The 27,937-nt window shown below is 43.8% G+C and overlaps 1 protein-coding gene and 1 long non-coding RNA gene across 14 annotated transcripts in view; one reads left to right on the top strand and one right to left on the bottom strand.

Moving 5' to 3' along the window:
* ADAMTS9 (ADAM metallopeptidase with thrombospondin type 1 motif 9) overlaps nt 1-27,937 on the bottom strand; it is an 81,851-nt gene that overhangs the window by 4,853 nt on the left and 49,061 nt on the right. For 2 of the 10 annotated variants that reach the window (XM_048316168.1, XM_048316169.1), the window contains exons 29-39: nt 17,248-17,415; nt 12,980-13,153; nt 7,735-7,905; nt 6,021-6,215; nt 4,059-4,191; nt 3,728-3,822; nt 3,481-3,575; nt 3,253-3,386; nt 1,690-1,781; nt 863-976; nt 109-213 (exon numbers count right to left, since the gene is read on the bottom strand). In XM_048316168.1, the coding sequence (XP_048172125.1) occupies nt 109-213; nt 863-976; nt 1,690-1,781; nt 3,253-3,386; nt 3,481-3,575; nt 3,728-3,822; nt 4,059-4,191; nt 6,021-6,215; nt 7,735-7,905; nt 12,980-13,153; nt 17,248-17,415 (1,476 nt within the window). Of the gene's footprint in view, nt 1-108; nt 214-371; nt 977-1,689; nt 1,782-3,252; nt 3,387-3,480; nt 3,576-3,727; nt 3,823-4,058; nt 4,192-6,020; nt 6,216-7,734; nt 7,906-12,979; nt 13,154-17,247; nt 17,416-27,937 lie in introns of those variants that run through there. The other 8 variants (XM_048316170.1, XM_048316171.1, XM_048316172.1 and 5 more) reach the window with 7 other exon arrangements.
* On the top strand, nt 13,084-27,469 carry LOC125331797. Of its 4 annotated transcripts, none has more exons than XR_007206198.1 (3): nt 13,084-13,172; nt 17,954-18,061; nt 19,165-24,080. It is a non-coding gene; the product is annotated as an uncharacterized LOC125331797 (long non-coding RNA). The 4 variants fall into 4 exon arrangements; XR_007206196.1 differs by having other exon boundaries at nt 13,116-13,203; XR_007206197.1 differs by lacking the exon at nt 13,084-13,172 and adding an exon at nt 26,186-27,469 and having other exon boundaries at nt 17,407-18,061; nt 19,165-20,187.

Here is a 27,937-nt window from a genome sequence, read left to right as displayed (position 1 = left end):
TGTTCATTTTTTTGTTAGTCTCTATTGGAAGATGTTGCCATGAATGACAATGTGGCGATTAAAAACTTCTGATGAGCAGGTATAGCCATAATTAAAGTTACAACTTACTGGGGATTTCTGAATTTCTGACACTGCATAATTCCCTTGTGAGAGCCACTTGGCTGTTCCCCTTAGGGACAGGCCTGTCCCGTACAGGTCTATGCTGAAGCGACCCTAAAAAACAAACATTTGGTTATCCCAAAATGCCGTGCTCCAGACTCCCAGCACACCACGGTGTCACTTTTCTAACAGGATCTTGGCAGCAATGTTTTCCTTGTTTTCTATTGCTCTGACCATGATTAACCCATTGTACAAATCACAGCATGGCTCACATTAGGAATTTCTTCTCCTTGGTGGCTGCAGAGAAGGAGGGGCTTCAGATTGCTTTTGAATTGCCTTTTTTCCCGGCTTTTCACTGCTTTACCCCGGTTTTGCACTGCTTCTTCTCTGCCGCCTGAGGGCATTGTTGGCTTTTCCATGGCAAACTGCAGAGCCTGACGCGCTCCAGCAGCTGGTGGGAAGGAACCTCAGGGTTGTGCTACAGCCACTGTGCTCCCTCCTCAACTGGAGAGGGCACACATATCCTTGTTTTCCTTATTTTCCACTGCTTCCTCCCCCGCCACCCCCCCCCCCCCCCAGGCTAGTGAAATAAAAACTCTTCCTCTTCCATTTGCTTATTTCTTTAAAACATTTAATTCCACCCTTTCTCAAAATGCAAAAGATGGATGGAAAATTAAGGACTATGCCAGCATCCAATGCTCAACCCTCCAGCCCTCCCTTCACCCCCATGGCAGTCTCCAGTCCTGCCCATTTCTGCACTCACAGAGGGATCCTTTGGACACATCCCCAGGCTGACCCACAGCCCAGCACGGCTGTGCAGTACCAGATGGCTGTTAGCTTTGCCCCGTGCACTTGCTGCCTTGGGAATGCTGATTTTCTGTGAGGAGCAAACTGTCTGGGTCAGGTGGATGGTCATTAACATTTATGAGCATTCCTGAGGTAAGAAGTCAATTCCTAAGCCGCTGAGCTGTGCAGGAAAGTGTCAGCTCTGAAAGCAGGGAGGGAAGGAGATGGAGAGGTTTGCCCTCTGCTGTCTGCTGCTGTGACTCCCTGTTAATGCCCTTTGCCAATACGGCCCACCCAATACCTTGGACTATCCAAACAGATCACTTATCCCCCAGCCCCACAAAAGGTAGGTGTGCTGGGAACATGCAGCAAGCCATCCCTCACACAGTGTCATTTGTCTCCTACAGACTTTCAAAAAGCATCTACTCCCTACTGCTCTCCCTGCCAAGCATTTCCACCAAGCCTTGTCATGGACTGATCCCCCTGCCTTCAGCTATGCAAGCAAAACCCCGTTCTTCCCCCCCAGCCTATTTCTTCTTCTTTTTCTCCTTTACTGAGGCCCTAGGGAATGTCTCTTAGCCAGCCACTGGCCTGATAACACGGAAAATGGAAATTATTTTCTTCACAGTCACAAAGGGAACTTTCTCCATCACTTTCTCCATCTTCACAAAGGGAAAAGTTTCAGATCACTGAGATAAGAATGTGCCACTTACTGAAATTGGGCTGCTTCGATCAGCAGTAATTAACAGAGGGCCTGAACATAACAAATGGCACCAATTCCTATTAAATGCTCTTGTCAAATACCTGCGGGCATTTGGCAGCACTGTAGCAGTCCCCAGCAGTGGCATAAGGGACAGGTCGTCCATCATGTGTCCGCGCAAACTGTAAATCAGTTGCTGTGGAGAAGAGTTGGTGAATAACAGAAAGAAAGATGCAGGGAGAGAGACAAAATAAATGTAAACATGCCCTTTGCTAATGTTTAAATTCACCAAAGCTGGCTTCCTACGTTAATGTATGAAGTCAAGACTACTATACTTTTTAATATTAAATCTCCTGATTCATCCCACATGTGATTCCCAGCACATGAGCACTGAATTTAACAGGACACTTACACTCAGTATTTACAGCTCAGTTTAAATCCGTTGGTGATTTAGGAACAAGGTATAAATAACAAAACTTGAACCATTGACTTGGGGTTTATTTCTCTATCAAAAAATCCCCCACTTTCAAGAAGGCTACAGTACCTTCTAAATCTCTCTTTTAAACAAAGGCAAACAACATCTCTGCTCTCCTGGCTGCCCCAGCCCAGGGGTCAGGTTTTCAAAGGGAATTGGAGTATTTTGCTCTGGAGGGATCTGAAGTAACTGAGACTCATTTAGATGGGGATGTGAGATAGCTCCTGCCGGACAGAGGTAGGTGCCCAGCTCCTTTTTAAATTCAAAGGGATTTGGTATCAAATTCCTCGAGGGTGGTTCCTTTGAGATCTTTACCTAGGAGCTTTTACAGATTATTAGTAGCTTTTTACAGATTGATAGACTGGGAGGTCTTGAAAATTAAATGATAAAAACCACTTGTCAGATAAAGAGTCGTTTTTCAGGGAAGGATTTTGATTTGCTAAAAAGCCACTTAGCTATTTACTGAATGAACTCCCAACAATATGTTATTTTAAAACATTTGCTGGAAACTGATAGCAGTGGAGTCAGGGGGACTGAAACCATAACCTTATGGGATGCTACAGGGTCTCCGGTGGTGGGATGGGCTCCCAGCTGACAGGAATGACAAAAGAGACAGTGTGTTACTCATATTGCATAGTTACACTCTTTCTCCACTGCAAATCCATGTCCCCAGCTCTCAACACAAGTTATTTCCCCGTGGTCTGGCTCTGCCAAGAGACTCGTCTGCCCTGGCCACTGGGAACAGCATCCCCACCCTGGTGGAGACCCCCGGCACTAGGATCTCCTGACACCTCTCAGAGTAAAATGGAGGGGGAGTGGGGCAGCTCCTCCCTGGTTAGGCTTTGTGTCCGAGTCCATTCTGAAAAGAGGGGACCAAATGAAATAAAATAAAATTCTTCACAAAATACACTGGGCTGCTGGGAGCATGCAAATACTCACTCTGCAGAGCAGATACACCAGCAATTGCCTTAATATTTTCCTGTTTTACAGAGAAATAACATGAGGATCTCTGATGTACTTAAGTTGCAGTCTCCAAGTGTAAAGCAGCAAAGAGATGACCAAGTCTAAAAGCAGCTTTTAAAAGGAATTCTCAGGAATATTGTTCACTAGAGTACTACTGCCTGCTTGTAGTTACAGCTATATTTGTGTAAAATAAACATTTTTTTAATGGCAAGGCCCTGTTTTTACTCACTTATTATTTGCATAGTGTTCAGGTCCAGCCTTACTTTGCTGAAGGTGGAAAACCCAGCTGCTGTGTAATCTTTCCTACACTGGCAGTCTTCTCGTCTGCTCCCGTTATACGGACACTCAGTTGGGTTATGCAATCTAAATCAAAAGAAAACCTTTTCTACTCATGACTGGGAAATATTGCCATGGAAAACAAAAACACTGTGAGATTCATGATTACAGGATTTCTTACCTGTATCCATACACCTCCGAAAAATTCTCTGCATCCCCATTTACAAGGGTCACATATTCCTTTGGGCTATCAGTCTGCATCCCAGAGCAATACACCTGAAAGAGAGAAGCAAGAATTGTGTCATGTGCAAAGGCAGCACAAAGACAACCAAAGGCAGAAAATCCAAGAGTGGAAGTGAAGACCACACGAAGGGTCCTCTTGAACCTTTAGAAAACCCATTAACTATCATTCTGTTGCTGAAATGCACCTTTAATGTCTTTCCTTTGACTTGCAGGAAATATTCACTATCTTCAGTGACACCTTTGAGATTTTTAATGTCTTTGCAACTCCTTGGTAATTCACCTGAAACAAAACAGAAATACTTGAACAACTGTACATCAAAATCTCTTTTGGAACACTGTGAGGCTTCCAAAGCATCAAACCATCTTTTTTCTTTTTAAGAGGTTTCCCTGAAGTGCCTTAGCGCTTACTTGGATGGCTCCCAATGCTTGGAAATACTGCAGATCTCTACAAGTTTGATGGGAAAAGATGCTGAAGCCATGAGAACGGCAAAAGAAGGTGTAAATCTGCAGACTTACAGTCATGGACATTGTGGCATGTTCTCCTCTCTTCGGGTTTCAGGTCCACATGGCACAAGCTGCTGACCTGGTCATCGTTGGTCAAACACTGCACTGAGCGGTGCATGACCCCAACTCCACAGGTGACAGAGCACTGCGGGACACAAGACAGAGATTCCTATTCTATCTCAAGGGTTTCTGGGCTCCAGAAGAAAGAACAGAGACAGATGGTTTCCCTTGTATCAAGAAAAAGCAGCAAAGACTCCAATCCTGCGAAGTGTTCAAACACAGGCTTAATTTTAATCAAATGTGTAGTAGTCCCTTTGGTTATTAATCCCTTCCTTATTATCACTGATTACTTCAAGACTACCATATTTTGCTCAGCGTTTGCACACTTTGCTGAATGAGGTAGTTGGTTAAAGCGAACCATGTGTTCAAGTGAAATTGTTTATTTTTCACATTAGGAAGATTGTTGTTTTCTATGCCAATTGCACCAAAAAAAAAGGAACCTCGAAATTTTCTCTCCCCTCACCTGCTGGAAAAATGGCTAAATCTGTGTACTTTGAAGGTCAACCTCAAACCACCTAGATCAAGGGCAATCCTAAGTCTGAAATTGCACAAGTTACTGGAGCTACAATGCAGGAGACCATCCAGTTACTGAGTGTGGGCTATGAGAAGTGGAGCATCTTGCTCCCCACCCACAACTTGTTCTTTCAAATACTCGAGAAATTAAAATCAGCTCTTTCTACAGCTACCAGGTTAGGCTATAAAGAAAATGAAGTTGCTTATCCATTTAGAATGATTAGTCTAAAGGAACACACCATGAAGAAGATGGTCTTCAATGGCTCATGGTATTCACAGCTTGGGCATTTACTCTTTATCAAGTCCAGTTCCATGAAACTTACCTAAAGCACTGAGTAGGACTCTCTCTGTCCATCAAAGGTGATGGCATTTTACATCAAATCCCTTTCAAAATCAGAGCTGACAAGGGTCATGGTACTTGGTAGTCACTGGGACATTCAGCAGCCCAAAGTGAGGAGAAAGGTCTTTCTGAAATAACTGCTCTTTGCAGTGAAGTTGGATTAATGAGTTGGGTATTTTGCACTGAAATTCTGAGGGAAAATACCAATTAATTGAGGCTGAGCTCTTTGCTGCAACTCCTCTGTGCTGACTCACACGGAGGATCTGAAGCTTCCTATGGGGCAGGAGGAACTTAGGTTTCAAATGGCTTTGCCAGCTACTGTGACAACTTCCACTATGTTTTACTTGGCTTGACACTCATTGCCTCATAAAGGTTTGACAAATTCCTACAAAAGCCTGAGCTGGGTTAATAAATCAAGTTTATGGGAGAAACATCACATTTCAAAGAATGTCAGAAGCCCTAAGAAGTGAAACGTTATCACCTTAACTAAAATTGGATCTTGTAGTTCAGGCCCCAGAAGAGGCTCAACACAAATAACTTTAGGAGTAAGGCCAAGCTCTTTCCCCTGACCTGTCCCAGCATTTGTAAGAAGGAGGGGAAGGAAAAAAGAAGAAAAAAGTCCTTTTAAGGCTCAAATAACCAGTGTTTCAGCCTAATGGTGGCTCCCAAGTCTTTCTCGTACATGTGGCCAAGTGGGATCAACTGCAGTTGCCAATGACCCATCAATCCTTCTAGCACAAGGCTTTCAAACCCTTGTTTTCTGCAATGACCCCACTCTCTGACTAAGCATTCAGCATGGCCACCAACACGGCCACAAATGCTGGCTACATCCCAATTTTCATGAATGACTCTACTTGTAGCTGCTGGGACTCCCCCATACAAAGGGGTTCAGTGTGAAGTATGGAGCCCTACACACACCAGGGCTGCTGCTGCACCAGAGTATCCCATGCATTAATTTAAGCAGCTCTAAAACATTCCCCTGCCAAACCTTCAGTCTGTGTCTAAAAAAATCCCAGGTTGTTCCAGCCTTTTTGGCTAAAAAAGAATTTTGCCAAACTTACGCTTCCCCAGTTGCCGACGCGCCAGGAGGCCGAGATGGGGCACTCCCTGAGGTAGCAAGGCTGGATGTTGGGGGGCTGTGTGCCAGGACAGTTGACCATGTTCTGGTACCCGTACTCATAGTGGTCCTTCCCGGTGTAAATCTCACTGCAGGACACGAGGCGCTGCCTGTATCCCTTCCCGCACGTGACGGAGCACTGTGGGCAGAGGAAATACCGGTGAGCACCACCTACTTCAGGAAGGCTGCCCAAAATGGGAGGGGAGGAAACCAGGCCTGTCAGCTTTTAACACAGGAAACTGCTTCAAGGGATCACGGGTATCTGTTTAAGCCAGTCATGAATATTGTAAGTGGCTACTACAAGTGGGCTGGTACCTGGCACTATCTTTGAGCACCCAGTTCCTCTCTGGGCTGTATCTACAGCTGCTCCAGGACTCCCTACTCTAGGCTGGCTCCTGGGCACCTATTATTTCTTCCCAAGTACAAAGAAAGGAGCAGAAGATCCTTGGGAACTCGGAAATGCCTCTATTATTTAGTTGTTTTGGTTTGGTGGTGTTCTTTCCCATGGGATACACAGAGATAGAAAATGGTCAAGGTTGACCCAGAATTGCAGGTACTTGCCAGCAACTGGAAGAATGAGAAATTTTTCATTGTAATTAGAGGATAAACAGCACTTCTGCCCTCCTCATCAAAGGGCTAAGTGGGACCTGGGGAGAGACAAGCTCTGGCTCTGTAAGCCCTCTCCACCTCTGTCTTCATGGGCCTGAGTGCTCCCAGGTGGTCTCCCAGGCATTGGGTGTGGGTAGACGGTGCCTGGGAGACCACCTGGGAGCAGCCAGCCTGACAGGCACCTCAATATTTCTCTTAAGAAACCACCCAGGAGACCAAGCTGCTCTGAGATACTCCCATGTCTCCATGTTTCTCCCTCCTTGCACTGTCTCAGGTGGCTTGTCTCTCCTCCCCCTCAGCTCCGGCATGTTTTCTTTTTTCCCTTTCTTGTTCTTTCTTTTTAATCAGTGCTGTGTCCGCAGCTGCCTCGTCATTTCCCTCTGCTGTTTCTCCAACTGAAAAGTAACCTTCACTGGCTGCAGAAGGACATAGGCTGAGATTAGCCTGGGTCCTCCTGCATGTGGCACCTGCCACAAGGAAAACTCATCTCTTTTCCTTGCCAAGCCCTCTCTGTGTGAGGGTGAATGTCCTGCCCTCTCAGCTGTGAGGGTGAATGTCTCGCATTCCCTCACTCTGGGTCCTTGCCCCTGCAAAGACACCACTGAGGAAGGATGTTCCCCTGTGGTCACATCCAGGCTTGCCTTTCCCCCATGATGCTCACCTGGACCCTTATGCAATTCACAGGGCCCCAAAGCCCCCCAGGAGTGGATGGGACTAAAACCAAATAAATAAATAAATGAAATAAACCAGCAGAAAACCAAAGAGGGTGCCTGCTGAATGCACTGTGCTTTGAAAGAAAATTGCCTCCAGATAATATTAGCTAGGACTCTGAGCACACTGCTTTTAGTCTTCAATATCCTGGTTGTCTCCCACAGTGCTGCTCCTTTCTATCCAACAGGGAGACTGCATACAAAAATAAACCAAAAAATAATAATTAAAGCCCACAGCGCTGCCCTGCCTCTGTTGATCTGGGTCGCGATACCTCAGCAAGGGCAGTGCCGAGAGGAGGAGAGCATGGCATTGGTGCAAGGATGGGGATGGGGACTCACCTCCGACCACTCTCCCGTGATCCAGATGTACTCGCAGGGGGGCAGCCTGCAGCTCTCCATCTCGGGGGGGCGCCTGCTGGCGTCGCAGTAGCCACTGTTCTGCAGCTGCTTGTTTTCATCCACGCAGAACACCCTGCGGAACCGGGACGCCTCCCCGCACGTCTTCGTGCACTGTGCGTAAGAAACAATGGCTCATGCAACCCCTGAGGGACTCCAGTGAATGAATCTGCATCCAGAATGAGTCCTCCTCCCAGCAACCCCTGTAAGCTGTCACTGGCACCACCTGGGAGAAAATTTTTGACTAGGACCCTGCTGTGCCAGATGCTGCTGCCTTTGACAAACTGCTCCTGACCTCTAGAGGTACTAACCCAAATCCACAGGAGAGAGGAGAAACCAAGGTAGTACGTACTAGGATGGGGCAGATGTGGAGTCCAGCTGTGATGGGATCAAGAGATGCAGCATTGGGCATGCTGGGTCAGGAGATAGGGCAAGGGGAGAAGAAAGGGGCCAACCCCCATTATTTCAGCCCCTAGTAAATATGACTGTTTGGAGAACAACTACTCAGCCATCCCCCTTGCAAAAATCACACTGCTGCACCTCTGGCTATGGCTGGTGTGGGGGGAGCCCCTTCCCCACCTCTCTGCCCTGGTGTGGGGGCACATAGAATCATAGAATCATAACAGAATAGTTTGGGTTGAAAAAGACCTCAGAGATCATCTAATTCCAACTGCCTGCCATGGGCAGGGACACCTCCCACTAGGCCAGGTTGCTCAGAGCTTCACCCAGCCTGGCCTTGAACACAACTTTGTCTCTGCAGTGGAGACAGCCCTGAAGGTTTATTCTCTTTTAAACACTGCCCTGCCTGATATTAAGAGCAACCCGTGCCAGCCAAGTACAACTGCTCCCCAGGGCCTTTTAGAGACTTTAAGGACTCAGTTCTTTCTCTGCTTGTCTTGGAAAAACCAGCCTGACTGTGAGGCTGTGTTCCTGGGAGTGATACTGTCCTTGGAAAGCATCTTAGAAAAAACACATATAAAACAAAATAAATCAGCATAGAGCAGGTGTCTAGTAAAACCCTATTTTCTTTAAGCTATTGCCTGTAATGGACTTCTAACATTTTCAACTAATTGGATTAACAAGGAGAAAAATGCATGAAAATAATAATTTTATAGAACATGTAGGAAATGTCTTCCCCTTAAAGAAAGGGATAAAACATCCAACCAGACTATCCCTATCTGTACAGAAACACCATTTGAAGTCACCTAGGCTTGTAACACTGTGCCAATTTTAGAGTCCCACCCTCCAAACATCATTTCCAGCCTCCCTGAGGCAGCTCCTGTTCTCCTGGCTGGCCCACAATTAGCAAGATCTTAGTGGGTTCAGCTAATTGCAAGATAGAGGCACTGTCATGGCCCTGTTTCTGTAATTAGCTGTCAGAATCAGGATTGTAAATTATTTGAGAATACTGAAAAATCAGATCAGTCTGTGGCAGCAGCAGCAAACCTGGAGAGCAGCAGTGAGCACAACATCATGTTGGGTGTAAATATTTAGAACTGGGACAAAGTGGAAAGGGATGGGGAAGGAGAGGCAGCTCCACAAAGCAGCATTTATTCCAAAGGAATAACTTAGGAGCTCTTAGGCAACAGTCAACATTGCAAAATCTGCAGTCTGCCAGAAGACCCCAGGGGCTTTGTGTGCTTTCAACCTTATTTACTCTCTTGCTTTGAGTCCTTGGAGTGGAAGCTCCTTTCTAGGTCTGTGCTGAAACATGGCGATCCTACAGGGGCTGGAGGAATTTGCTGGAGTGTGATTTCCCCAGAAAGCAAACAAAGTGAGCTACATTTGCTCATCTCTGATTATCTCCCTATTACATAAGTAAAAACTGAAAGGGGGTAATTGTGTGTGAATATGGCTCCACTAGAGCTCCATCATCATGGAGCTTCCCTGATAGCTCTCCAGGCACTTTTGGGGCAGCCTGAACCCTGACCTTCCTGCTCCTCCCTAATGAGGGACTCTCCAGCACAGTGGGAGTGGGGTCACAGGATGCTCAAAGCTTCCCTCCTCTCTGGTTTGGCATTTTCCAGCCCAGAAAGAGGTCAGCAATACAGGGTAAATTGTTCCATGGTCCCTCACAGCCAAAGGAGGCACCTTGAAAGTAGTGGGAAGGACCAAGCCTGATTTTGCCTCCCCTCCTTAATGTATATTTCAGACTAAATTTACAAAATACATTGGCTCATGCTTCACTTTAAGAGCATGAGCCATCTCTATGCCATCAAGGCATCTTCTGACATTGGCAGTGAAGAGCTATCACATCAAAAGCCCATCCTTGTTTGAAGTCATCACTTGCTGATGAGAGACTGACACTCCCAAGCACAGGCCAGCCTGATTTGGGTTTGTCTGCAAGTAACAGTTGTGTGGCCAAATAAACATGAGCCAGCTCTGTGCATTTTGTCATTGTCAGAAATTGAAAGTTTGATTACTTGTATTTTTAGGGGTAACTGACAATTAAAATAATCCCACTGAAATATTAAATGTGGCTCAAAGACAGTGAGACCATCATAAACTAAGTCAAAGAGAAACACTGCAGAGATTCCAATCAGCCACCCCAAGGTTATAAAACATTATTCATGTAGAAAGCAGATAGTTTAGCCAGGCTATTTTTCCTTTTGATGCAGTGACAGATTTTGCATGAAATCTCATGTTCAAGACTGACTTAAATCTCACACAAAACAGTGGGGCCAGGCTATAACAGCTATTGATAGCAAAATCTGAAAAACAGATCAGGCATTTGAAAGTATTTGTCTCTTTTGCCTCATTTCCCAAATTTTGAACTTTTTTCCTGGCAGTTCAAATTAAGGACCATTTCAAGTGCTTCTGAAACTGTTTTAGAAGAACAATAACAACAATTAAAATAACCCCAAAGGCATTGCTTTGCAAAAGCATTAATTGTTTTCTTCTTTTTTTAAAAAATAACAATCTGACACAGAGATTAAATGTACCCCCTGTGCCATGAACACTTAAAACATGCCTTGGGTAACTCTGTAATTCAAATCAGGCAAGGATGGCACAATTTACCCCCAAAAGGCAAATGTCAAAGATTGAGGAGTTGCATGGCAGCTTCCAGAGCTGTGCATTGTCCTTCCACAGAGGCTCATATTAAATAAAAAACCCCTTCTTTCTCCCAGTTTTCCTTTTTAGTTTGTGACTCCGGTCTGAGTTCTATTTTGACATTAGTGAGGCTTTCTATTGACTTCCTTCTCCCTGGTGAGGGCACTGAGAACAGGTGATTAATGGAGATACACCAACAGAGCAATAAATGGTTTCCAGTAAGTTTCATATTCCTTCTCATTGTCAAGACCAACACTTTTTTTCTAAACAACAACAACAAAAAGGAACAATTAAAAAACCCCAAACCCTCTTGACAGATTCCCTTTAAAGATAAGAAATCAAGAACAAGACAGCACTGGGATGGTATGTACATCCTGCCATCCATGTCAATTAGGGTTCATTGCTGCTCCCTGCTCAGAGAATACCAATGCAACCTGTGCCTCCTCAGGGAGAGGGCCCATGGCTGGGGAGGAGGTGCTACTCCTTTTGTTCACTGTGTAAACCAGAACAAAATAAGAAATGCTTGGAAGAAATGCTTGGAGTCAGCCAAAGGGACAAGCTCACATCGGGCAGCTCCTGCATTTTCCTGTTCATGGTTACTTAAGAGTACTTATGAGGGTGAGGAAACCTCCAGTCCATCCCCCCAGTAAAGCTCCCTTGGAGAAAAAAAAATCTCCATAATATGTTCAAAATTTCCCCAGTGCAATGGGGAGTCCTGGAAAACTTCAGAAGAACATCAGTATTCATATCCCATCAAGGGCTTGGAAGGGTGGAGACAGGCGCCTCACCAAACTGGTTCGGGAAGTTGCAAAAATAAGGGAGAGAGGGCAAAATTCAGTTGAAAGTTGGACTTGATGATCTTGGAGGTCTTTTCCAACTTAATGATTCTAAGATTCTATGAAAGGATGGAGCACGAGCTATTTCTTTTCAGGGCTGATTACACCACTAGGTAAGGACTGCCACTACATGCTCTTTGGTGATCTACTTTGCTGCCTTTAAATTTATTAGCTGAAGAAATTAATAGGCTCTGTAAAACCTAAAGTTCATTGCAAGGAGTCTGCTGGAGCCCCCTCAGCCATTCCTACATTTCCTTTTCTGGCTGGGATGTTTCCATCAGGTATCACTGTGTGACCAGATCAGCTTTGCCTCCTGCTGCTTCCCATCACACCTCCCTGTGTACTGGGAAGCAGCTGGGAAAGGGCACAGCCCCCCCTGGCCTCCTACACTCGTGGCTGGGTTACATAGTATTATAAACCCAACTTCCCAGCACTGCTGAGATTGGGGAAAATGAAGCTAAACTTGTGTGCCCTGTTTCTGTCAGGCTGAGATAACGCATGCAGGGGCTAAAAATAGAAAAAAAATCAGAATGAAAAGAATAATTGTGGTGTCTGGTCTGAACTGTCTCTGCCAAAACCTTCTGTGCGCTTGAAGGCTGACATAGCAGCCTCCTGGCAGTGCACAGGAGGGCTCCTCCTGCTCTGAGTCCCCTCGTCCTCCTACGACCCACCAGTCTTGAGGGCACCCACTGCCCACACTGCAGGAGAGATGGAGTCACTCCCTGAACCACTGAAGCAGCAGCTGTATCCCCAGCTCCAGCCTCAGGAGCTGTTTTTGATGGGGACTGATCCTGGTCACTCAGAAAAGCATCATCTCCCATGGAAGACTTGATGTCAGCACTACTCCTGGCTTGATGAAAGAGCAAAGACCGGGGGCTCAGTGAAAGGATAGGGATGTCAGCTGGAGCAAGGGTAATGGGGCAGGAAAGAGGGAATTACCACTGCTCCCTAATTCCTCCAGGCACGGGGCTCAGGCTGGAGCAGCGCGGCAGGGCTCTGTCTCCTGGAAGAGACCCAAATCCTCCCTACCCAAAACCTGCTCAGTATTTGCATAGGTCCCAGCCAAACACAGGGCAGCACGAAGCAATAAATTAACCCTACAGAGGCATTTCTCGGCTCTCCCTTCCAGCCAGCACGCATGAGCCTTCCCTCTGCCTCTTTTTCTTTTGTCAATCCCAGGTTGCAACCCCAACACCCCGACCCTCTGGCAGCGCTCCCCGGCCTCAGCATCCAGCATCATCCCACGCCTGAGAGCACAGAAGCCGATGACCCCAGGGCCGGGTGGAGGGGGTCCTGCTTACCGGCTGCCATTCTCCGGCTGCCCAGAGGTGCGTGGGGCACGCGGGGAGGTGACAGTCCCGCTGCGGAGCTGGCCGGCTGGCCGGGTCACACTCGGCCTCCTCGGCTGCCTTCGGGGTGCCGCTGTGGCACTGCACAGAGCGGCGCTGGACGCCCCGGCCGCAGGACACAGAGCACTGCAGGAAGGGACAGAGGGTGAGTGGAGCTCCCCGTGACACTCACCAAGGTAAGTTCAGGGGGTTCACTCTCTGCTCTGAGCTCCGTGGCATCGATAGCGATGCTCTATCAAACTTCCAGGTGTGGCTTTTCATTGTGCAAGGGAAAACGATGAATCTGAAGCCAGCGGGAATTTTTGCCGTTGGCTTCAGTGAGGTCAGGACTTCCCAGACAGGATTTTTATTGCAAAATCTCCTTTTATTGCCAAATAGCGGCACTGCTAAACCACCCTGACACCCCAGAGGTGGCTGGGCTCTGAGCATTGCTCTGAGTATTGCTTCTAAGGCACAGGTTCAGAAAAATCATAGTTCAAAATACATCAAATGCCATAGAATGGGCTTTAATGAAAAGCAAACTTGGATTGTGTAGAAGAAAGTATGTAGCTGTAGAGAGAGAAAGGTGTGATATAGCTGGGATTTCTTTCAGCATGCATTTAAATGTGCACATGCACCAAGGGAGGGAATACAGTTAGTTTGTGAAAACAAATGTCTTTTTAAAATTAACTGCATTTCACATTTCCTTCATTACACTGTGGGCACATTTCTCCCAACTTCAAGGCGCAGCAACAAATGCCTGAATTTCTCTGTTTCTCATACATCTTTAAATTATTATCTGTACTGCAAAACTCTTAACAGCTTATTTTTTCTTTCATGCAACATTTCTTAGTGTGGTGATTACACACAAATATGTTTAGCAGTACTTAATATTTCTCTGGTACAGATTCCTTCTGGCTAGACCTTAAAGTATACTATACAGATTTGGAATTAAGAGAATCTGCATTTATAGAAGAAAGTGCATAAAAATTAAAGGCATGTATTGAAAACCCACCTGAATTAACAACTAATATTAGTTATTTTTAACAACTAATATTACTTATTAATATATCAGAAACTAAGAAAATAAGTTCACAGTCTGTTATTGCAACACCCATTAAAACGAGCCTTCTTATGGCAGGGAATTGTGGTGCCTAATGGGGAAGCAATTCCCTCTTCTGTAGAGTATTCCTCCATAATGCTCTTTGCTTTACTATCCAAATGCCCCATAAAGCCAAGAGAACCAGAGAAAAGCTGACTGTGAATACTCAACTGGCTTCAGATATTAAGAGGGTGGGAGCATTTTTGTGTAGCTTTTGAAAGCAGCAGTGAGATTTCTGTCACTGGTGCTGCAAATGCTTCCCATGTGCTGCTGCTTCCCTGGGATTAACAGTGCTCTTTGTCCTACACATTCCATAGAGGACTCTTAAATTGCATAAAGGCACAAACTTGGAGAAACATATACACCAGGATGCCTACCATGCTCTAAGATATCTTTTAGGTTCCATTTATCACCAACATAAAGAGCCCGGGTATGGATAAAAGAGCACAAGTGACACCATGGCTTTTTCATGGGGGGCTGCACTGTGTGTGACACATGGGTTTGGGGAGAGGATGGTCCCTGGGCTGTACCAGAAGCTCTACCTGATGCTCCACTTGTTTTTTTAGATAGGGCTGCGTTTCAGCCTGCAGTTGAAGTATGCAAATACCAGACAGCAGAACAAATATTGGTATTTTTGTTAAATGAAAGGTAAATGGCCATAATTGACACCACTTAGGAGAAGCAAACACATTAAATCTGACATTTAGTGCAGACATAAGCGCATTTAAAACTTGGAGAAAAAGTCTTTTTTCTTCCCTTTTGATTATTACAGATATCTCAAAAATGCTTTGCTGCAGGGAAGTGGGTTCATAACAACCTAGAAAAGAATTCATCACCCTCTGAATACAAAATATCCAAAGAGAAAAAACCTAGGAGTGGAGCACGAGCACAGCCAGTGTCCAACTGAGACTGGTTTTAAACCATTCCTGTGTTCTTTAATCTTAATTTTTTGAGTAATTCCTTTTCCAGGAGGCAAAAACCCCCAACACCTAAAGGTGTATGCAATGGGTCCTGTGCATATATAGTGACACCAACATGCACTTTTATGGGAAAACTTCGCCTTATTTCTCATGCAGACTTTTGCTGGTTTATTCAGGAAAAAAAGTAGCCAGCTCACAGCAGCTCAGCCTTGGTATTAACTTTCTGAGGCAATTAGGCCTTCAGAAAGTTTGGGTTTTTTTGGATAATATCTAAGTGGAAACGGATCATGGTTCCTATTTGCAACAGTGGCACTGGTGATAGGGAAAGTCACACAGAGTTTCTGTGCCCAATTTATACCCTGATCTACTGTGTATTCAGAGCACCAAACTCCTGTCTGTTTCATGCTCTTAATGAGAAGTTCAGCACCTAAATCCAGCTTGGCTCCAAGGCATTAAATCTCTGGCAAAGCCCTGAACACCCCTTACAAGGGATTCAGGGCCAGAACTCCAAACGTTTTGACAGCCCCAACTCTTCATCTGTCACAGGCAAAAAAATGCTGCCAGCACCAGTGAGGCTCAGAGATCCATGTCACAGCATTTCACAGGGCTTTAATTTGATATTGTAGCATGTGTTTCTACCCCTTTCTCTTCTCTAAGCAAGATGCTGGCTGGCTGAGCACATCCAGCATCAGGAACCTGGGCTGAGCAGCTACTCCTGGAAAAGCCTATTCTTAGCATTACCATTAGCATACAAATATTTCTTAATTGCCCAGTAATAAGAGATTACTTCAGACCATAAATCACCTCATCCTCCTATTAACTCGGGTTCCTTTCTCTAAATATAATCATAAAATCAACACCCCTTATGCAGTGGAAAGCTGGGAATTTTAAACCACTTACTTTCATCAATTAATATTAGTGTATTTTAATACAGCTGACAGACCATCATGTTTACAATTATTAGCTGTAAAAAACTGCTTTTGGGAGCAGTCATTTAAAATAAGGTGCAAACTGGATATCACAAGACTGTCTAATGGCCTGGTGTTTCATTTCAGTCTGGCTCCTGTATAAAATTTCAGTTTCAGTCCTGAAGGTAATAAAAGTAATAATATTGACTTAATTTCCAATATGGGAGCAGTACTGTGGATTTCACAGGCTGGATGCTCCCATCCTCAAGTAAAGAACCCAGACCTCAGTAACTGAACCTCCATGGTGAATGAACACTAAGTTCTTTACCCACATAATGGCAAATACTCCTATCCTGTGAATCCAGTAAGGATTAAGAAAACCCAACTAATACAAGTCTGAAAATAATCATAGAACATTAATGGGTTTATTGTCCTTTTTATTAGTGGACATTAATCAACAGCATGCTGTCCTAGTCCTACCATTTGCATGTGTGCCTGTAGCAATGTTAATGGTTTGTCTTTCAGGGAACTCGAATACAGCAAGAATGGGTGTTTTGTACCTAAATTTGAAAGATAGAGTGCATGGGAACATGGTGTTTTACAAGTTAACAGTTCATTTAGTCTGGGATAATTAGTCTATGCTAATGAGGTAGAGGGAAAAGCAAGGTTCAGAGTTAAAAATGTGATGAAACAGATTCAAGGTGATGACAAAGACATTATTTTCAGGAAAACAAGGATTCAAGGTATGCTTTCAGAAAGCAAGAAGTTTAAGTCCTTTCTCATTTCCAGCAGCCTCTGCTCTCTGCATCACTGTCTGACTTTTTAATGAGCGAAAATCAAGCAATGAGTTTGTTAAGAAAGAAAGGGAGTGAAAAACAGTTTTAATGAACAATTCTGATTATTTTTTAGGTTTTCCCAGGAAGATGATAATAAATTTAGTTTCAGATTTCCCAAAACTAAGGAAGCTTCTACTTGAGATATGATATTTAAATTATATTAAAAACATGAATAAGTAGTACATTCTCTTTAATATTGTATACTAATGATGTTTCTGGTAGAAACTTAAAATATACCACAAGGAATTTACTTCCAGATAGACACTAAAAGCAAGCTGCCATGTTTTCAGCTGGTACAATTCTGTGTTGCTCTACTGCTGTCCATGAAGCTACACTGTTTTACACCAGGATCTGGCCCAAAAACTTTTATCCCTGAATAATTCCTGAGGAAAGAAGTGATTGGAAAACCAGGCTTTAACCAATTTGACGGAGGAAGAATAGCAAAAGGTGCAAAAAGGTACACAGCATGTCTCACCTGTCCCCAGTCTCCTGCTTTCCACTTCGGACATCTGCCCCCTCTGCATTTCTTTTGCACGTTGGGCTTAGCAAGGTGTTTACAATACTCTTCTTCTACATGCCTCCCTTCCTCTGACAAACAGTACACACTGCGGTGCTTTTGGCCTCTTCCACAGGAGACAGAACACTGTAAAAATGAAGTAACAACAGATCAGCTTTCACACTCATACAGGGGCCATGGGTACCCAGGGCAGTTTCTTTCAGCTGGACCAAAAGCACCTCCCCAGGTCCCTGGGAGGCTACACAAAGCTTGAGGTGAGTGCAGACACTTAATAGTGCATGATATTCTTGGTCAAAGCCCCCAAAATGCCAGTATCAAAATAGAGAAAACAGCTGACATTCAGCAGGGATAACAAGGCTGGATTCCTGCCATTGCTGTAGTGGTTTCAAAGGAGCAGAGTCATCTTAAAGGGATCAAGGCAGGAGCCCTCAGTATCTACTTAGAAGAACTTGAAAGGAGCCATTTCCATTTACCTTGGTACAAAGGGATGTCACATATTGGTAAATCAGGAGGGTAAAGTGTGCTCTGCACCTTCACAGAGGGAAATAAGTGAACAAAGGACAAGGCAGAAAAGTGCAGTATTTCCATGTCCTTGGTACAAAGGCTTGTGTTTGTTTCATCAGTGTAGTCTGACTTTTCTTTTTTTTTTTTCCTCACTAAACAGACTGAAACCAGGACATGCTCATCCTTAAGATTTATGCATTTTGAAAACAACTCAGAAGGTGGCAAGGCGGCAGAGCCTGGAGAATCAAAGCAAAAAGCAAACCAGCAGGTATGTTAGCTGCAAGCTTTGTAGTGAAGCAACTAATTTCAACCTCCCTCTGCAGGTTCACTGAACTTTTTCAAATGTGACCACTTCTGGCATGCAAACCCCAAGCAACTTCACTTTGATTTCAGATTAGTCTCCTCCAAAGATTTAGGAATGAAAGGGGTCTGGAATCACGACATGAATTTAATATGACAGTTTCGTGTAGAACAAGCCTCTTACTCAGCATGATGCACCCAGAGACTCAACTTCTATTTCTTCATTACATGCTACGTCATAAACATACTGCTTTAATCCTTGAGTGCAAACACACTGTTTTAACCATCTCTCCATATAAAATGTTCTGCTTTCTTTTCAGAATAGAGAAAACATGCAGAAATGAGGCTTTCACTTTCATTTTGAATCCACTCCATCAGTATATTTCCCAAGAAATATATTACAGCTCAAGCTCTTCCCAACCTATAAATACATCTGAAACCTGAAAAATTTATATATATATAGCAGCTCTGGAAGATTCACTAGAATAGAAATTGGCCTCCAGTATTGACACCTGTGATTATTTTATATTACAGCCCTCCTTAGAGCTCATTCAGCCCACAAAGAACCAGCGAGAGAGCAGTAACTTGTTTCTAAATAGAAAAGTTCAGACCAATGTGGAGAGAAATGGATGTAGCTTCTAAAATCAGACATTGATGCTTAAAAGCCTGTATAAATGATGCCCTGGAAAAGGTTGTTTTCCCGCTGCAAGAGTGTTACAGATTGAAAAAAGATCACTGAGGTCCTGTGTGACCAACAGGTTTACGAGCCATTAATGATGCTCCTCTGAGAGGCTGAGCAGGGACAGCTGCCTCTGAGTTCTCCTGAGCCCACATCCAATTTGAAGATAGGCCAAAGAACCCAACAAGCAACATGCAACCTTGCACTGAAAAACGGAGGAAATGCTGTCCCTCGCAATAAAACAGAACTTTCACGAGTTACCCAGATCCATAAATGTCACGTCTTTTCTTTAGTATCAACAGAAGAAAGACCAAGCTAATGTTATCCTATTTTATAAGCCTTCAAATTTCATCAGAAGTTAATTTTTTCATTCTGTCTACTTCTCTCCCCAGGCAACAAACGTCAGCAGGAAGACAGAAATGTTACATCCTACAAAACCCAGTTGTAAACTTCTAATATTTTCATCCATTTATTGTTTTGGACTAAACACCAATACTGATATTTAAGCAAAAATTCAAGTGTTCCTTGCTAAATGCTCTCCATGCAGGTTATGCTACTGTACTGTGACAGCTAAAGAGTAAATTGATCAGGACTCTCTCATGCCCCACATCCCGAGCTGGTACAGCTCAGACAATCCTTAATTAAAAAAAATACATTGGATCCCACTACTTATCCAAAAGTAAGACTAACCACACTGTGCAACAATGCAAGCACCTTTCTGGGGACCTGAGGGTAGTTGATAAATACTTGATCTCACAAACAATTTGGTACTAGTTATTTCCAAAATTATTATTCCCCTTCTACAAAATGCTTAACTTTGGCATGGAGCCTGATTCTGACATTTATCTTGTGATCCCATGATCAAACAAGTCTGTGTGCAAACCTCGGTGCACTCAGAGGTTGAGGCATAATTTGCTTAATTTTGTTAATACTTAAATGTAATTCCCAAGATGCTGGAATTAATCATTTCGATGTCTGCCTTTAATATAAATCAAAGTTAGGCAGCTCTGCATTTGCAGATCTAAACCACCCATTTGCTTTCGTGCACATTTGAGTTATGATCTCATTTGCACTGACAGAGAAGAAAGGTTGGATAATCTAATGTAACTAAGTATCAGAGACTGAAAATTCCTTTGCAAAGAGTCTACTTAATAACTGCCTTCTAATTCATTTCAGGTATTCAACTTTTATCTGGCACATAGATTTTAAGCATATGTGAGCCACATGCAAAGCATAATTCAATAGTGGGCTGCATCTCAATGCCATGTGTCAGGGAACTGCCACACCCAACTACCACCATCAGTCTCATCATTTATTTTGGACCCTGGAGAAACTTTGCATTCCATTAAAAGGATTCTTCATGGCTGCAAATGCTGCTTGCTTATAGTACCTACCAATAACAGTACCACAATGAGGTAAGCTTTGACATTGCCCTCCTCAAAACATTTGATAAAATCACTGTCTTCACATTCCTCTTTTTCTTGACTTCTTTCCTTTCCCACACCCCCCCCCCGAAAATGCTTCCAAGTACTGCGGACAGACGGTAGGTCTCTGGAATAACAGCCTCACCTTATCCAAGGCTCTCTGAGTCAACAGAAAAGCCTCTATTGCTTTATATCATCTCTGAGCCAGCCCTGATGGTGTAGCCAGGTACTGTATGGAATTTTTTCACTAACCAGCTTCCTAGAGTCAAGAATCACATGCACTTGGATATACCCGTGGTCAACTTGCCTCTGCCTCCACTTAAGTTGCTCTGAAAGGCTGTTTGCAGCTTGTGATTGAGGCACCACAGCAAACAGCACCCCTGGATGAACCTGGGAGGACAGCCAGGCATGGAGGAGAGCGTGAAAACAACACACTGTGATGTTTCTATAAAAAACACACCAAAAAGTTTGTGGCACATAAAATAAGAGAGAAATAGTATTTCAAAAAATCAGCTATAGCCATCACTCTAAAACTCTAGCAAATCTTCCCCTTGTTATTTATCTTTATTATCTCCTAAACCCACCTAAGTCGCACCTGGTACTTTACACGGAGAACAAAAACAAAAGGACTTTCCTAAGAGCATTAGGATCAAAGCACTTAGCACAGATTTAAGGGCTTTATGTTTATTGCATGATTAGTGTTGTTAATATGCCAAGAACTGGAAATTGGCATGCTGCTGATGTTTTCAAATAAATACACTGCCTAGTTTAAATAAATGCAAGGAAAAAGTTTAAGTAAATATGCCAGAAATATTTCCATATCAACTGTTTCCATAAAGGTCAGAACACGATGCTAAACATCTCCTGCAATGCCTTGCGCTGCTCTGCTTGTGCTTTTGTTTCCACGAAAAAAATTGTTTTCTGTTTCAGAGTTCAGGAGATGATAATTCTGTTTTACCAAGTGCATGCAAATTGCTTTAAAATAACCTTTTCTGCATTTCCTGGTCTGATCATTTGGAAGATGAGGGTACATCTTGTTCAATAAGACCTCTCTAAAACAGAAAGGCTGCTACTTGATTCACATGGTTGGCAGCAGGAAAAAAGCCAGAATATGTTCAAAAATTGTCTTAAAAATTTGTACAAAATTTCTGGTGAATTTCTGGGAGCGGGGTCAGTCCAGCACCAGGACGACTCAACAGTCCTGGGCACAAATGAACAAATCTTGGCGAGAAGAAAAAGGCACCATGGAGCAGTCAAGAAGAAATGGAATGACTGCTCCTTGTAAACTTAGTGCATTGAAGGGGCAATTCCACAAAGGGCAGAAGGGCATATGCCAAGCAAGAACCCGGGAACACTCTCCCCCAGAAATGAAAAGTTGCAGAAAATGCTGTCAGACCACTTTTCAGACCCACTGTGCATCAGCCGACGATTTCGGAGGTATTTAAGATAATGAATGCAAGCTGCGGTGATCACCAAATGAATTCCCAAAGATCGGTATGCTCCGATAGCTCACCAAGGGCAGGGCTGGGAAGGATTAGATTAAAAATGGCATTATCAGATTCTGCCAGGAGCAACTTTTTGGAGGAAATTAAAATCAATCCTTGTAGATTTAGACTTCCCCACATTAAGGATATTATGGAAAGTCAGCAGCCGTAAGTAAGCCCTGGTTCATTCTTCCCAGCAATCTGAGACAAAACATGCTGGATGAAATAAAGAGAAAAGCAACAGAGCCCTCCAATGCTTTACACCCGTTTTCTGAGAGGGCTGTGCTCCTGGACGCCAGCAAATTTTTCCAACTACAAGCAAACCCAACAATGTACTCTCATAGCTGCCTTTCAGCAGCAGATCTATGTCACCTTTTACTACCACTAACACTGCTGCTGTCATATACTGTGACTTCTGTACCTCTGAAGTCTCTTGAACACAAAGGACATCAACAGACACATCACCAAGGAAAGCATGGATCCTTCCTCACCAGCTGAACCTTTACCAGGAGTCCTAATGCTGGAACCTTTGTGTGTTGTCCAGCAACAGAGGCTCTGTGGCATCCCAACCAAGTTAGCTTCACAACAGCAAGGTATTTCAGCAGGTAATTCCCTTGGCTTCAGTGAGACTGAAAGTAAGGCTGCAGCACTTTAGGAGATGTTTAGGAAATATTTATTGCTGCTCTGAAGCCCTGTTTCTCCCACTGATGTGTTGTAGCATGGTCTTGTGCCCATCTGCATTGGTGGGGACACATGCACGGCAGGAGTCACCCAGCTTGGCCTTCCTTTCCTGACAAACTAAGGAGCCATGACTTAAGGCACATGGGTGCTGAGTGTGTATGGTCATGGTGATTTTAGCTGGTGCATGGCCAGAAAATACATGTGATTCTTGTACATTTAAAAAGGAAGAGGGGTCTCTACATTCAAGGGAGGGCAAATGGACCAGAGACCTGAGCAAAACACACCAAAGCACTGCACTGCACTTTTGGAAGAGGCTTTAGAAATGTTTAATGCAAATTGACTCCTCAGAGAAATGGGGTGATTGAAAAAAAAGGCATGAACATTAAGGATTTTGGAATATATGAGTCTGAGGATGTTTGTGAGCACTGTCCAGAGCCCCTGTGGAAGTGTTCTGAGGAGCCCTCTTGGAGCTGGAGGACAGCCCCCAGTGTGAACAAGAGCAGGCTTTGCCCGAGTGTTGCCAAGGAGCTCTCCTGGTCCCGGGCCATCCATGCTGGCCTACCCTGTCTCTGCAGTGCCCACAGGGTCTCCATCTTCCAGATGCTCCATCCTCTGGTCTTGGCTCGGAGCAGAGGCACAGAGCTTCCTAAGTCATTATTGCAAAAGGGAGAAATGAAACGATCCACTAAATCTTCACCTTCCCACCACCAAACTCAGCTGGAGGGACTGGTGAGACCAGAAAAAAAGAGGAAAATTTCTCAGAGAAAAGGGTCCAATTTGATGTGTTACTGCAGCAGAAGAAAGAGCTGGTGTGTCTGGAGTCCATTACTCCAGCACAAATTGCCCAGAGGAAAGGATGCTCTTGGATTCTTTAACTCCTGCAAGATTTAAGGCCCTGAGCGCTAAAGTCAATACAATAATTTCCCCAAGCTGGGAAACCTCACAAGATCTATGGGCAGAAAGAGGCAACTGCAACAGGAGAAACCATGCATCTCCTCTTCTGCAGCATCCACTCAGTAAGTAGCACCTTCTCCCCCTCTTTTCCCTGCCCTGTGTTACACCACATACAAAGGCACAGAAATCATCAGGGCTGTGAGCACACAAAGCTCTCCTAAAAGCTGTGTCCCTGCCCTGCTCAACACTATTTACCTTGAACAACAAACAAGCAAAAGCCCCATTTAGCCACTGCAGGTCTCTCCAGGGAGGGAGGCATTAGATGGCATTTCCTCAAATTAGGAGATGTGTGAGTTACCCAAGGACACCAATACAGTGGGATGTGGAAGGTACTCATGAAGCCTATTTTCCATACTGTGGCACTTTTAGGAGAGTACCAACTGAAGCAGCAAGGTGCCAGCTAACTGACACCTCATATTTTTAGTGAACGGTGGTATTACAATGCCATTTAGACATTCCATTCCAGAATAGGATTTCTCTGTGTTGGATGGGGTAAAACACAAAGTAAAGAGCTCTCACAGGAACAGCAGCCCTGTTTCACAGGTGTGCATCACACTGGGGGGTTGTAGGAGCACTGGGCTGCTGCTTGCTCCCCCATTTTATAAAGGAAAATCTTGGCTTAATGCCCTAGGGATAAATACTGTCAACCTGCATACGGTCTTGGGCATCAGACAGATTTTCATCCATGCTGCTGACTCACTCACCTCCCCTGTAAGCTAGTAAAATTAAAATGTGAATAGAGCATTAAGTGCCTTTGGAACAGGACTGACTACATCATTTTTTCTTAATAACTGCACAGATCAGTCACTGGGAAAGTTAGAAACACAGTAAATCTCTTTGTGCTTAGTGTCCCTCATTGTTATACATCCTTGTTTCTAAATCCCTAGGATCTGAGCAACAGCAATGATTGCAGTGTGGGGTATACAGTGTGACTCTGGAAAATGGGCAAAACCGCAGGCAGACCTCCCAAAACCCAGCTCAGGGATCTGCCTGAAGATGCTGCATTTCACAGCTCATCCTTGAAAGTGTGTTACTGCTCCAATGCGACCCTTGCAGTCTAATGCATTCCTGTACTCTGAGCCAGTGCTTTGGGAGACAACTACTCTCAGCAACTACTCTTTTATTTATTGCTTTATTTCTCCTGTATGGGCATGTGCAGATGTGCAGGAGGTCTGCAGGCATTACAGGACCAGCAGCCAGGGATGGGCCACCCATAACATGAGGACTGAATCCAGTCATTGCTGAACAGCAGCCTCACCACTTCTTGTTTGAGTTCAGGCCTAGAAAATGACCATTCCATTGAGAAAATGTGTAAGAGAGGAGGTGTAAAATGGCAACCACATGCCAAATGCAGCCAAACAGACATTGCACTATGGGAGGAGAGAGGCATGTTGCAGTACGTTGGGACAGAAGCATGGGTTGGGCTATATTGCTGTATTCACTGTTAGAAATATCAGCGAATACCAATGGAGTTACCTGCTCTGAGTGAGAAAGTGCACTGAGGAATTGGGGAAAAGATGCACTGTCTGGGGGCAAAGGGACGAGAATATTTTAAAGATACCTGAAAATAACATTTGTGAGTCTAACCACTGGTCCAGCTCATTCCTGAGTCTAACCACTGGTTCAGCTCCTGTCTGTCCTGGCAATGGCAACAGGACAGGCTGTTGAAGGACAGCAGATGAGATTCTCTGCAGCTCCATTCTCTGGTCTTTCCCCAGCATTTAGTCACTGGACTAGGGAGGTCAGAAGGGACATTGCTGACCAGTCTTTTTACTTCTTCAGACAAAAAGGTCATGAGTGGTGTAAAGACCAATGGGGCTCTGCAACAGCTGAGCTGTAAGTTGCAGGAAATCAATCCTGTGAGGAGTTGATCCAGGAATCACTGAAGTACTGGCTCAGTGTTAAGCACACAGTGGCCCAGGGTGGTCCCTCACCTGCAGGGTGTAGCTGATGGGCTTCCACAGTTGTTTTCCTGCTAATGTAGCATCAATACTAGCAAAGAGGAGAGAGAGAACTGATAACAAAAGTATACCCATATAGTTCTCCTTATTTAAGTAGAAACAGAAAGAGCAATGATAGATGGTGATAGTAGACAAAAAATAAAAATGGAAAGGAAAACAAAAATTGGAGATTTTAGGGTAAAAAGAGATGAAAAAAATTATGTTCCTCTACTGGGCAGCTGGGTATCACTGGCTTTGCCCACCTGTGATTGCCTTGGAGCCACTAGCTGTGGGCACTGAGGTGAGGAGAGAGATGCATTAACATCCATCACCACTGCCTCAGAGGAGCAATAGGCTGAAACACTTCAAACAACCCCCCAACAGCAGTTCAGTAATGCTGCTGCCACAGCAAATTCATTTTCTGCAGAGGAGAAGAAGGGAGCAGAGTTATATACACTTGCAACCAAATCTGTCCCTGGTTATCACTTCTGCCTTAGCAACACCTGACATCCTGCCTGCTAAGAACATTTTCAGAACAACGACACAGAGAATATTGCTGTTCAACAGCCTATTTTCAGCCAGCCGCATGGGGAAGGCATTTTGCAAACAACATGCTGGGGCTTTGACAGAATTAAATAAAAATAACCTAAAGTTTCCACTGACACCAATTTTAAGATTAGAATTCTGGAGTGCCAGCTGCCTGACACAGATGTTGGCCAGGCAGTTCTTACACTTCCCACCCAGTTCAGAGCCCCTTTGCTGCTCTGTCCCTGTGTGCAGCCAAAGAGCCCTCCAAAGCCATCAATGCCACCAGCTTCTTGCCAATGCTGTCCTAGCCCAGACCTCAACTCACATCCACAAGAACAGAGTTTGGAGCTTAGCTGGTTAATATTCTAATTATTTGACAGTAATCTTCTGATTCTTCTTTAGAGCAAAAGGCCCTCAAAGACTCTGATATCAGCATCTCTGCCTACAGGATACAGAGCTGGGAAGCACTGAGAGCTGCACAACCACTGCACCAGCAGCCTGAACTTCAGATACCCAAGTCTGACAAGTACTTGACAAGGCAGACTACTTTTAAAATTGTAATACTTTTTTGGGAAAAAACCAAACAAAACCCAAATAAATCTAAACCTCACCTACCCATTTTCCAGAGTTCAAAGTCAAATGATCACTGCCCTGTGCAGTGAAGCCCAAATGACTCACCCAACTGAACCAGGGTACTGTGAGATATAATTGTTTTACCTTATCTGTGCCCATTTCCTAACTCGGAAAGAATGAGAAGCCCACAACAAGTTCATTCAGCACTGTTCATACATTGTATCAGGACACAGTTGGATCATTAAGGCAAACTCAAAAATCAGAGATTATTGCAAGGAGCAAATCTGCTCCAAGGCGGGTGTTTTAAGGGAGGTTATGCATATATTTTATATATATGGTATATATATGGGTGTATTAATTAAAACCAAACCTCAGGTTTTAAATGAAGCAATGGGTAATTCTTGCTGTGAACATCTCCCTCATGAACATGACACGAGAACATGACAAGATTTCCCCTCGATATTCAAGAGTGTGTATGGAGATCTGCATTCATACCATAAAGCATTCAGAGGAGAAAAAACACTCTCTGTATTCTGTGACAGTCTGTGCACATCTTCTAAAGCATGGTTTTAATAAGAAGGTCAGGTCTATCACATGGTGTACAATTCTGCAATGGGTAAATACATGTTCTTAAATAAGCAAGGAAATAAAAATGTCACCTCCTCTTAGTCCTCTTTGAACATACATTATAATGACAAGATATCTCACCAGTCTCCTGTTGTAAAATTATCATTTACACATACAATCTGTTTATCCATTTAATTATCTCTTCCAAACCTGGATTTAACCAGCCAGATAAAGATCACTTGTTTACTGTGTAAAATCCCAGTGGAATTTTGCCCGAGGACTGTGGGTTGGATGCTTCGGACTCTCTCTGCTTTAATTTTTTTACTATAAATTTAATTTTATAATACTAAGTTCACCGAAACTTGAGTAAGGCTAAGCCAGTCAGATGATTGCAAGAAATTAGTTATCCAAACTTTGTAATTCATACACTTTTAACTGTGTTTGTTCAATCATTGAGAATAACAATTTCTGTTGGAGAACAAAGCAAGTAAAAGAAATGCCAGTTAAAAGATGGAACATTGCAGAACCGTTTCAGAAAATTTAGGAAGTTACCAAATCTAATAAATTATCTGAATTTAGCAAAAGACTCAAGAAATCATTATACAAATTCATTTATGATTACATTCTACTTGCGTTTAATTTTCACTGTTCAACATTAACATTAAACATTGTAAATGTATGCAATGTTTATATAAAATTAAATAACAATATTGGAAAAATAAATACACTTTTACATAAATACATAAATCCATACTGCTGAAAAGTTTCAGCCAATACTATACTCTTGTTTCAAAAGTGACCAAAAAAATATGGTAGTGACACTCCATCACAACAGATGAAGTATGTACAGCTGCAGAATGATGTTTGCAACAGATGACAGAGCTAAAGCAAATCCAGGTGATACCACATTGAAGGAGAAAAATTTGGCCGTTACTACCTACAGTAGTAGCACGAGGTAGACATACACATGGAGTGTTTTGCTGGAGGGACACAAAGCCCTGGGGACCCCATAGA

The sequence above is a fragment of the Corvus hawaiiensis genome, chromosome 11 (assembly GCF_020740725.1).
Source record: "Corvus hawaiiensis isolate bCorHaw1 chromosome 11, bCorHaw1.pri.cur, whole genome shotgun sequence".
NCBI classification, from domain to species: Eukaryota; Metazoa; Chordata; class Aves; order Passeriformes; family Corvidae; genus Corvus; species Corvus hawaiiensis.
Note: the sequence above shows the minus strand (reverse complement) of the source record. Positions and strands in the feature narration are given on the sequence as shown.